The following is a 12,612-nucleotide window of genomic DNA, read 5'->3' as shown; positions in this document are numbered from 1 at the left end:
CAGTGTCACTGTGATAGATGAACTATTATAGGGTCTAGGTCTAGGACAATTTGGCACCGGACCAACTGGGAGCCACGCAATCGAATGAAATTCGAAAACAAATAGACGTTCATGAATTATATTTAATATTATTATTTTTATTTAAATATATTTAAATAAAAAAACATTATGTTAAGAGCAAAATGAATTAAAAATACTTTATAGTAGACAGAAACTGATTAAAATGCATCGTCTACTTTCTGTATAAAATCGCGACGAACGGCTATTTATGTCATTCGAGAGTGCGGCATGACAATTGTCCTCGCGCCCAATTGTCATGGCGCCCATTTGTCCCATTCCCATATTATAAATACGACTTGGTGAATATGTTCAGCTACACGTTATCGTATCTGCGCAATATCTAAATCGAACGAAGACAATAGGATGGCAATATTTACAGACAATTAGTAAAGTTATTTGAAATCCCTAAGTTGTGTTCTACTCTGTTAGAACACATTTCTAATCTGTTTCCCTTTAAAATCAAGAAAATTGTGACATATTGTATTACATCATTATTCGTATATTATGGTTTTTCTACACAAAAATTACGTGCGACGCACCTTTGCATTTTTACGCTATTAGTAGTTCATATTTTAAAAAAAATGACTTCAGTAAAAATATTTTGGGAGAGCCTTTTCTGTAAATATGTAGGTACAAGTTTCGGAAGTAAGGATTTAAGATGTAGGTACATACTTACTAAATAGGTATGTTGTATGTATAACAAGTATAACGTAAAGTTGTCAAACAGAATTAAATAACAGTGAAATATTTTGAGTAGATATAAGACATACTTTCTCTTCCAGGGGTGTGAGGCGGTGACTCGTGGTGATCTCCAGATCCATTTGATGATCCCCATTCCTCGTCCTCGTCATCTTCGGAACGTGAGAGTCGCGACCGTCTTCCGATAAAAAAATAAGATTTAAAAAATCAATATTGTTTCATTAACCATTGCAATAATAATATTGGGTAAAAGTTTCAGAAAGACTTTCGTATATGTATATTGAGATGGAGACTTTTGAGTATATAAACGTGGAATTGAAAAAAATGGATTATTATTTATTAAGGCCAATTATTGCAAAATTTAGTCATTTTGATTTGTATCGACATTCATACTCGTGCTTTGAAATTTATTTCGCGGTTAAATGTAAATTGTACGTAAAATATTTCACCGTTGCACAGTTCGCCGTGAGCTTTCTTGTCGAAAAGAGATGACCGTTTACTATACGGTCTCCAATTTTATTAGATTCAATATGAACATTATTTCAATTTTCATGGCTGATTTTGGCAAAAGTCATGAATTCAAGAATGATAACTTAACTTAACCTAACGAATAATCCAGTATATCGGCTATTTTCAAAATTTGTTTGCTGCTGGCTTCCTGTTAAGTGTAAGCCGATAATAACCGTGTTTTATTTAGACATGAATTTTAAGTACTATACGACCCAAAGAGGTTGGACGAACGGCCATATATTTCCGATACAAATGAAAATTGAATTAATGTTCATATTGAATCTACTATAATTGGAGAGAGTATAGTATACGGTCATCTCTTTCCGATAAAAAAGCTCACGGTGATATGTTTTACGTACAATTTACATGTAACCCTACTAACCAGGCGTCCGCGGGTGCTTATGACGGTGGGTAAGAGTCAATGTTGAAAAAAATACTCTGTCCAGCATTTTCAATCTTAACATTTCGAGAATTTTTCGACCGAGATATCTAACTGTAGTATGTAAACTGTGATCTGACAATAGTATCTATCTGACATGTAAATTTTTCAGGGGGTACAGAAAATTGTTTTTGTCGGTATCAGTATTATTTTTATTTTTCAAGTGAAATGATTTAATATTAGTACTAAAACAGTGATTTAAAGAAGATGTATGGAAATTGTAATGTCATATTATAAAAGAAACCATGCATATAGTATTTTTTAGTTTCTAGACACTTCTTCCACCTCATAAATGAGTTGACGCAGATAGACATTTTTTTCCGCGTCAAATTTGAGCTTTTTAAGAATTTTTTTCGTAGAACAATAATATTTGCATTCGATCCGTCACCAAATTTTGTACAAAATACACCAATAATCCAGAATTCGACAAAACTGCAGATAGATACTATTATCAGCACAACGTCGATGTAATAAAAATGCGTTAAATGGTTAAATCGATAATTTAATGAGGTTTTGACGGATCAGAAGTGTGGGCCATAAAATAAAGAGTCAATAGACTCACGAGTGGTGCACCTGAAACCTATAAAGCGGTTTTATTAACATTCGCAGAAAAGCTAATTTTGGTCTTCCTGTTCCAAAGCTTAGCAGTAAGTATCAAACTAAATACCTACTTACATAAATACTTAGGTACTACCTATAACATTCTACTTACTATATTATTTTCATGAACCAATTCATTATTGTACGACTTTCAGGCATATTAGATGATAGTATATTATTTTATAAATAGTAACCAGTGGCGGAAACTGTGCATTAAAATATTATTTAACCTTTACCTCAGCACATACAAATAATTTAAATGTGAGAACTTACGATTTATTATTCCATTCAAAATACGTCATGTAATAATAATTACAATATTACAACAGAAGAAACTAGCGACACCTGGTCATCATTTCGATTGAAAGTAATGTTTGTATGAGAGTCACTCTTAAAAAAATAGATTGAAAAGAAAAAATAATAATAAAAAAAACATATTTAGTGCACTCTGAACTTTTTGGAGTCTTATGGTACGTTTACATTTGACACTAATATCGTCATATTTATGTATGACACCATATTCACTTAAGTGTAAACAGTAAGTATATTTGTATCTGCCACTTATTTTGCGTGTGTCGACTCTCACCTACCACTTATTCAATCTACTTATATACGCAAATGTAAACACCGCGTATTCGACAAGTTCGAACTTGGAGCGATATATCACCGAAGTTGGACCACCGTCTACTTTTATGTCAAGTACCTGACACATTATTCGTAGTTTGACAGATACCTAGTGAATTGCATATGTATATTTCTAAAACAACGGACAATCAATTATCATAGGTACACCATGAATGTATGCCCAACGTTTACGTTAATAAATGTACTGTAGCGATCTGTCAAAAATCATAGACAATGAGAAATAAATCGGATGTGCCGTGTTCTATGGATTTTGTTCGAAAATAAAATATCGCTTGTTCTCGGCACATACGATTAATTCTGATGCACTCTGTGAAGAAAAAATGCGCTTCAAATGGTATTACCTAATTCATTTTGGCCCACACCTGCACTCGTATTAGGTACGATAATATTATATTGAATATGCAATGATGATCAAGTGCTAGATATCGCAATGTTACTGTTAATCGTTCTTCTACGCATTTCTGAATTGTGTGTCTTGTTTTTTGGCAAAAGGTCCAATCTTGCAAACTAAAGTTCACAAATTGAGTTGGATCTTCGATTTTAAACTCTGACATTAAACGGAAGGCACATAGTTCTTCTCGTCGCTGAATCCATTCCCGCACCCATCTAGACCATTTTTTCCTCCTTTTTGTTGCCAAAAGACTTAAAATAATAACACTCGCTGCTTTCTTTTTTAACATTCCCATATTGACAACTGACATAACGTTTTTGAGAAGTATACAAAATAAGTGTCCGAATAAATTACAATTCCATATGTAAACACCGCATATATTTATTCCAATGTTGCCATTGAATAAAGTGTCGAGACTTTATTTCAACGAGAAGTATACCAGAATTTTATGTCAGATCCATGCAGGTGTAAACAGTAAGTGAATTTTTATGTCAGACACATAAAATAAGTATATCGGTATAAGTGTCAGATGTAAACGTACCATTAGACCCGTTTCACACGGGACACTTGTGTGGCGTGATTTCGCATTTACATACAAATGAACGCGACACTCTTGTCTCCCCGTCTAAACACGCCCATTCAGGTGTCCCGTGTGAAACGATTCTTAATCAATATTCACCCTTTCGGGCATTTATTATAATGTAACAAATTAGAAGCGGTCGACAAAGTTCCAATGAAAACTATTCATGATACTGGATATGAATGATGTGCATTAGATTAGTCTTTCCCAACCTTTCTACACCTACTGCCCGGTAAAACTAGGAGGAATATTTCGCGGAACACTGATTCCTTGCCGACTCACAAAAAAACATTGTTTATATTATGGTATTTCATGTACTTATTAATTTGTAAATGATATATTGTAACATGTGGAAATAGGTAAGTCTGAATCCTAATTCAAAAAAATATAATATGAAGATTCTATTGTTAATTTAAATAATCATTTATTGTTAATAATAACTTCTCGAATTTTGAGAAACCGATGCATAGTTTAAAAAAAATACTATGAAATCTGCAGCTTCACCTTTGCTAGAATAGTTGATAACCATGGTTTCAGTATTGTTTTGGAGAACTGCATTGATATCCATTTGGTTTCTCTGTTTCGTTTTTATTAAGTACTAACTAGACCATTTTTTTTTTGACTGGCGATTTTCTAGGAATTTTTGGCAAAAGAATTTTTAAATAGGCGGCATTTATTTGCGCACCGGTAGAAAAATTCCGCGAACCGGCGGTTGGGAAACACTGCGACTACACTAGAGGGTTACATTTAAATTGTACGTTGTAGGCTTGGGGTAGATTAACTAGACTATCATTCGCACCTTCCAAGACAGAAGCCATTGTCCTTAAAGGACCGAGACGACTTAGCTGTTCGAGACTACCCACAGTCCGATTCGGTGACACGAGAGTGAAAGTGTCGAAGATCGTCACCTATCTAGGCGTCAAAATGGACACAATGTTAAATTTCCTACACCATGCCGAAACCCAAGTCCACAAGGCTGGGGTGGCCTTCCAAAGGATCGGCCGCATGGCTGGTGAAGGATGGGGCTTAAAAGTAAGGGCGCTCAAGATCGCCTACGGCGCCATTTTTATGGGAATAGCGGCTTATGGCGCCAGTGCCTGGTGCCCGCGCATTCCCAAGAGTGTCAAACTTAGAATCTCTCTTTTAAGAGGACAGCGCAGCGCGCTCCTGTCCATTACCAAGGCCTACCGTACGACATCAACCGACGCGCTCCCGGTCCTGGCCGGTATTCTCCCACTTGACCTGCACATTCAGGTCAGCGGCGCTTCAGTGTTGCTCCTCAAAGGCCGACGTTGGTGATTTTCATCTCGTCCCCCCCCCTCGACGAGCCGGCGAGGGATTAGCACTACTGAAGCGCAAAATTAGACTCATGTCGCTAGATGCGGCCATTAAGACCTGGCAGCGAAAGTGGGACGAATCCACCAAGGGCCGGCACACATACAGCTTTTTTCCAGACATTCAGTGGCGAATGGAGATAACCAAGTATTTGACTCCAGACCATTACACCAGTCAATTTGTGACTGGTCATGGTGGTTTCGCTGGCAGGCTCTTTGAGCTTGGACTTGTAAGCCATCCGACATGTCCATGCGGATGGGAGGTACAGGATGCCAATCACATCCTATGGGAGTGTCTGAGTATGTGCTCCGAACGGGAGGAAATGCTCAGGTCGGTCCAACCAGCTGTTGGACCCATCGGCCCGTCCGACCTGGTTGCTACTAAGGCCAACTATCTTGCATTCAAAAAATTTGCGGCGTCTTACTACGGGCGTGAAGATCTCTTCACATAAATTTTGCTGCCTGTATGATTAGCTTCGTTCTTTGTTATATTAAAATAGTAGCTTCTTTTTCTTTAAAGTAAATTCCATGTGCTTTTTCTCTCCCTGGCACTTTGCATTAGAGTAAACTCAGTAAACTCAGTCAGAGCTCACTTTGAGCGTAGCAACCTAAGTCTTGGGCATCTTCTCCCAGGACACTCCCAGGCCAATTTTTAGATGCTTCACATCACCAATTGATGGGTCCCGTGATACTCTCGATTAAGACCGAGGGTGGTACGGGGCGGGTTTTGGTGGAGGGAATTTAACTTCAATGTACGTAAAACACATAAACGTGGAATTGAAAAAAAATGGATTATTATTTATTAAGGCCAATTATTGCAAAATTTAGTCATTTTGATTTGTATCGACATTCATACTCGTGCTTTGAAATTTATTTCGCGGTTAAATGTAAATTGTACGTAAAATATTTCACCGTGGCACATTTCGCCGTGAGCTTTCTATCGGAAAGAGATGACCGTATACCATACGGTCTCCAATTTTATTAGATTCAATATGAACATTAATTCAATTTTCATAGCTGATTTTGGCAAAATTCATCAATTCAAGAATGAAAACCTAACCTAACGTAACAAATAATCCAGTATTTCGGTAATTTTCAAAATTTGTTTGCTCCTGGCTTCCTGTAAAGTGTAAACCGACATGAACCGTGTGTTATTTAAACATGAATTTTATGTCAGTAGGTACTATACGACCCTAAGAGGTTGGACGGTCTCTAATATACGGCCATATATTTCCAATACAACATTTTACGGTGATGTGTGATACGGCGAACTGTATACGTACAAGTTTCCGGATACGGCACTAGAGTATGCAAGATTCCTATTTTGATTTATGTCGTCAGTTTGGTGGTAACGTAACGTAAATGAGAAGAGATATTCTCTCTCACCGTATGACGTCGCAAATTTACTAAAAGCTAAATAAATGACTCTGTTACTCAAACATAATAGCTTAGTCCTGTTAACGGATGCAACAATTACTGCAATAAACAGATAATGGCAACACGGTAGTATTAATACTGTCACTTTAATTAGGACTCCAATGACCGCTTTTATATTACGAGGGTTGTCCAAGAAATGAAGACCTTTATTATTTCAAAAATCAGGAACATTTTAGGTACAAATCCCCACTGTTTTTCGACGTAGTCCCCGTTACGGTCGATGTATTTGGTGAGCCGTGGTACTAGTTCCTTGATTCCCTAGTCGTAGAACTCCGGCGCCGCCGTCCTCAAAAATGTTTGAACCTCTTCCTCCACGTCCTGGTCGGTCTTGAAGCGTTTTCCGGCCAAAGATGTTAATAACTCGGCGCCATGTCGGGGCATGAGCAGGATGACATAGGACATCCCATTTGAATAAGTCAAAAAGGTTCAAAAATACCTAAGCGCTTTTCACACGATTTTGTTTGTGCGCTTCCGTCAGCATTTTGGACGCCCAACGAGCAAACCTTTGCATACCCCAATTTTCCCCTCAATTTTTTTTGTATGGCGAGCACACGGACTTTCAGACGGCAATCTTCACGAACTTTATAACTCCCCTCCTCATCATGAACACTCGTCTACCACTCGAAAACTCAGTACACCACTTCCTGACATTTCGCTGGTTCATCATATTACCATAATTGGATTTGAGACGATGATGAGTTTTAGCAGCGTGGACTCCCTTCTGGTTGAGAAATCAAATCGAATTAATGAACGCACCTCGCAGGCGGCAAGATTCGACAGCGGAGCGTCCATCTCAAACGGAAGCAAAGGTCATAATAAAGCAGCTACCGAGCCGGCTCACCACTCAGTATACATGCCAGTGCTTCCATCTTTTGAGAAATAACATCCGCGTCGCCAAAAATGAATAAAGGTCTTTAATTCTTCGACAACCCTCGTATATTAGGTAGACTTTTATCCGAATGGAAATGCTGTTTATGTCATCAGTCATCAGTGTCATTACTCATCACGAATGTCAGAGGTTTTCAAATTTCTTCGTCTCGCGGCGCCTAAAGATTTTTTTCAGGGCTTCGAACCGGAACTGAACCGGAAACCGGAAGGTCGTTTTTTAAATGGGATAGAGATATAATATATTTTTATACAACAATAATTTAACTACACGATACACCACAGAACAGATAATAAATAGAATACCGATAGGCTATTTATTCAATACGCCGCATCTTGATGCAAGGTTTTGAATATGTGAGTGTCCTACGAAAATGAAGCACGCATTATGCACGTGCAATAGTGTGTGTAATACACCAACATTAAATGAGCGTAAATGCATAAACCGAGAGCAGTTTTCAGTATTAGACGTAAAACGTATTCTTGACACGTGTGTAAGTTTAACCCGGATTCTTCCTTACTCGAGTCGATTACCTGCTATCGCCTTACCCGTTATGTATTTCAGTTCCCATTATTTCTGAGTTCCCTGCGATACACCGTCTCAAAATGTTTTGTCTCAGTATACATGTAAATAAGTCAAGAACAGTATTATCATTCTGTAAAATTTATAACAAAATGACTTTTGACATAAGGACGATGGTTTATTTATTGTATTACCTGAGTCGTATGTATGTATATAGGGTTTTCCCAAGGACGGAAATTACATCAATACGACGGATTTTAAACATGTCTCGTCAGCTGACCTGGACAACATAAGCAACGTAGACGTAGGCGATAACTTTTTTTAAATTTATGAATATATCATACCTATAAAAATCTTGATTTTTTTTATGGTTGCGCCATATTCACAGCATCGAACCGAATGCCATTAAAATTCAGGTATCAATATTTAAAATTTTTCACGTACCAAGAATTAAAAATACGAAGTTAACTTTTTATCATTCCATGAAGCTAATCTAAGTGGACTGGATTCATTTTAGAAATGGGTACACCATATGATAAGTTTAATATATCACCTTATGTATTTATCTTGGTTTATCTGTAATGTATACGAGAAATCATACATGTAGGTACATGTGTATTAGAGAGCTAGACAGGCAGAATAATATGTATTAAATGGAGTATTGTAAAATACAAGATACACGTCAGAATAAATTCTAAATTTGAAAAATAAACTTACACGAAAATAAAGTAATCGCTTATTTTAATAGGGTCGTGAAAGAAAACAAATGATTTGGTACTCTCATAATAGTTTGGGAAATGCAGAGCTAGGCCACATCCAAAAATGTCGATATTATGTTGGCTGGCACTGACACTAGGTAATTTTTCTAGTGTAGGTATATAATAAGTTAAAACAATATGAAGGTAGGCGTATAGGTAGTTAATATTCAAATAATATGTTATTAATTACCTGCGAGAATCTCGCCTTTCAGGGTAATCATCTTCTTCCTGAAACAAAAAAAAACAATTAACATTTCAATAAAATCAAATCAATTAACAACAAGTTTAAATATTTACTAATATTTTTTTTTATTCAATGAATAATACGATTTAAGAATACATCATTCAATATTTAGAATTAATTATGTATGTTCAGTATGTAGAATGCTACAGCAGGAATTAATCTATGTACATATTGTTATTCAAAATTACAAAATATGGTTCCAAATATTAACGAAATGACGCATAGTGATTATCTATTGTGCCGGTGACTTAGTTGGTGAAGTACATTTGCCGGAATCAGATGGACGCATGTTCGAGGACCGCTTGGCGTCAATATTTTTCTAATATGTATGTATCAGAAGTTTCTGAACTACGTATATTATTAATAATTCAACCCATCACCACTGCTAACAAACATATACCGTGACGTATCGAACGAAAAGTGCCAGTAAAAAGGTGGGTGGGTTCCCTGGTGTTGTGGAAGTGTTCTAAGAAGAACTTTCCGAAGGACTGGTTATGAACGGAATACAAGTAGCACTGATTTCCAAACTGGGAGGCGCGAGATTAGTGCAAAAATAGGCGCGAACAAGATGATGAATTTTTAATTAACTACTAATGAACTAAGGAAAAAAATATCAAATTATCATGCGATACTTCATTGAAATAAAAATTTCAGGGTGAAACCCTAGTTCAATTTTGGTTGAAACAGTCCATGTCACGCACACATCCGCAACCTTTTTTTAGTATTTTAACACATTTAACAATGTGTTTGTATTATTTTATGAAATAAAGAGGAGGGAGATGTCAAGATTAGATTTTAAAGGGGCGTAGTAACATAAATTCATTTCAATTCAAGATTCGTAGTTTCTCCACTCGTTCTATTCATTAGAGATAACATAATGAGAAGAAATACCCTCTCTCGCCGTATGACGCTGCAATTTGCTAAATCTGGTGACACTCGTACTTACTATCTTGAATTAGGTATGAAATTGTAAAATTATTAACTATTTTTTTTTAACAAGTGTTAAAAAGTTCAAGTAAGTTACAACAAAAAATCTTGGAGTGATCCGTGACGACGGTTAGTAATTAAAGTAATACCTACCTACTTAGATTTAAAATACAAAAGCCTATCGCCAATAGTAGCTCAATTTGGAAAGCGCTTCAGTGAGTATTAAATGCCATTAGTTAAAATTTGTCCCGATTTAGTATGACTCTTACAATAGTCGTCTATGTGCGTGGGCGCGATAACCGAGAGATGCAGGTTCGATTCCCGCGTGGTTGTCTTACTTTTTTCAAAAAGATTTTTTCTATTGGTTGTAATATAATATTATAAGTGTTTTCAAAATTACAGTAATTCTTTCATTTTGCACGATCCTATTTTGTTAGGCTTATTTTTTAAATTATTGCCGGGTATTTTCGTTTACTCATTCGTTTTCTATCTGGATTAGTGTGAACCCTTAGGGGATACGCATACAAACTATACCGATTTAGGATAATTACATTCTAGTATTATGAATTAATAAACATTTTTAATATGGTATACGTAAAAAATATTTTGGGGTAGCATCCCATTGATGTGGGTTCAAGTTCTGTTCGGTACAAGCTTTGTTTCAAGAATATTTTTGGAAAAGTAAAGAGCTTGTTTATAAGAATATTATTTACACTTTTTTACGATTTTCGATACGATGTCAGCCGTAACCAAAGGTTAAATCACTATAGTCTGGGGAGTGTAACAAAATGAGTTTAAATTATAATGTGAGGCAATATAAGGTAGCATGCGTTAAGGTCTTGTGATGAGATTATATAATAATATATAATATTTCATTGGATTAGGTCAATACTATAATTAATCGATATTACCTATTGCAGAATAACGCGTCTCTCACACTAGACGTGTGAGGGATCTGTATACCCGAGATCTCAGATCGACATTGCGAGTGACAAAATAATAAGTCGATTCATATTGCCTAATGGAAAAGATACTGAAACCAAAAATAAAATAAAAACTGGGCCCATGGAATATGCTTTGCTTACTGATTCTCTGATACTGGTTGTCTAAATTCGAAAGAAAAATTATTTGTCAAAGTTACCGAATCCAAAGGATTCAAATAGTTTTACTTTTCTGAAAATTATGTTATTACAATAATAAAACTAAAGAAGTAATAATAACAGATGAACAATACGTCGCACACAATGTAGGCTACTGAACGTAAAATGAAAATAATCGGCGTGCGTAAGTAATCGAGGAGGGCCGCGGGTGGGTTGCGCGTCTATAGTTATTCTCCGTCTATTTTTCGTAACGCTTTTGCGTCGGAGATCATGGGTTAAACATGTTCCGTGTTAAAAAGATGTTGAAAAACACCTGTTCCTACTCTCTATATATAGTGTAAATGTATGAAATTGACAGATAAAAACATTACACTATTATTTCAGATTCACCCAATTAGTTAAATACATATGTATAATATCGATTTTCGATCCATACAACGTACTATATTCACTGAATAATATGTGGCGCATTGGCCGAAAACTATAATGCCACAATATTAGTTAATCAATTTTTACTAAACCACAGCTATATTGTGGATAGTTTCGATAAATGACAAAAATGAATAATTCTTTGGCAGCTAAGCCTAAAATTTTTGTGGACTTTGTAGGAAAGTTATAGACCAACTTCTATATATATGAGACATTTCTATATGTGGCCGTTCGCTCATGGAGTAACTAAAATCCGGCAAACTGGCTGCTGATGGATCTCATAAGCTGGCCAATGACTGATGCTTCACACATGGCGCTATTGAAACCCACTTGCAATAATAATCTCATAACCTCAAACTGTCAAACCCATTGTCTTCCCTACTCCATTCTCAGCCTTTTCCGTAATATCTTTACGGGAATATTCTGGCAGCCTGTAATTATACAAGCAGGAGTATTTTTCAACTTCTGCCACAATTTTAGAATTAAAAATCAAATCGCCCATCTTTAACTTTTGACGTCTTGACTTGTTATTGCTTGTTCGGTTCAGTTCAGTGCTACCGATTTAGGTAAGAAAATATGATTTTTCATCGAATCTACGGATATTGGTACCAATGTTTTATGGGTGACTGGAAACTGAGAATGGGAGACCAGCATGTCGCGTCTCTTCGGTTTCGGTTGCGAACGTTTTGAAACTGAGTGATTCCAGTCTTGCCGCCAGCGAGCCGTTCTGGGCGATTTTTCAATAAAATTAGTTTTGAATGTACGTATGTGATATATTGATAGGTCTATCAGACTATCGAGGTGCGAGTTATAAATTCCGCCCCGTTTCGTCAAAAAAATTAAATGAATTTGACTTGAGTCAGCAAACCCGCTCTAGGATAAATAACAGGTTACTAAACCCGCTCTACATAGCAGACAAATCAGAGGTCGCGATTTAAACCATGATTCTTAACACACGTTCAAATTACTATACAAATTTTGTATAGATTTAATGTCACCACTACTGGCATCAACATGATCGTAAATGCACAAAACAAACACAATGCAGTTT

The 12,612-nt window shown here is 36.2% G+C and overlaps 1 protein-coding gene across 2 annotated transcripts in view; it reads right to left on the bottom strand.

The window, feature by feature from the left end:
* The window catches only part of trol (terribly reduced optic lobes), a 602,293-nt gene that overhangs the window by 370,508 nt on the left and 219,173 nt on the right, over positions 1-12,612 (bottom strand). For both annotated transcript variants that reach the window (XM_085947167.1, XM_085947174.1), the window contains exons 4-5: positions 9,052-9,089; positions 831-937 (exon numbers count right to left, since the gene is read on the bottom strand). In XM_085947167.1, coding sequence (XP_085803293.1) covers positions 831-937; positions 9,052-9,089 — 145 coding nt within the window. The remainder of the gene's footprint in view (positions 1-830; positions 938-9,051; positions 9,090-12,612) is intronic.

The sequence above is a fragment of the Rhyacophila brunnea genome, unplaced genomic scaffold (assembly GCF_057557595.1).
Source record: "Rhyacophila brunnea isolate RB1 unplaced genomic scaffold, BYU_Rbru_1.0 scaffold_1, whole genome shotgun sequence".
In the NCBI taxonomy this organism is placed as follows: domain Eukaryota; kingdom Metazoa; phylum Arthropoda; class Insecta; order Trichoptera; family Rhyacophilidae; genus Rhyacophila; species Rhyacophila brunnea.
The sequence above is the reverse complement of the archived record's forward strand: the minus strand, read 5'-3'. Positions and strand labels throughout refer to the sequence as shown.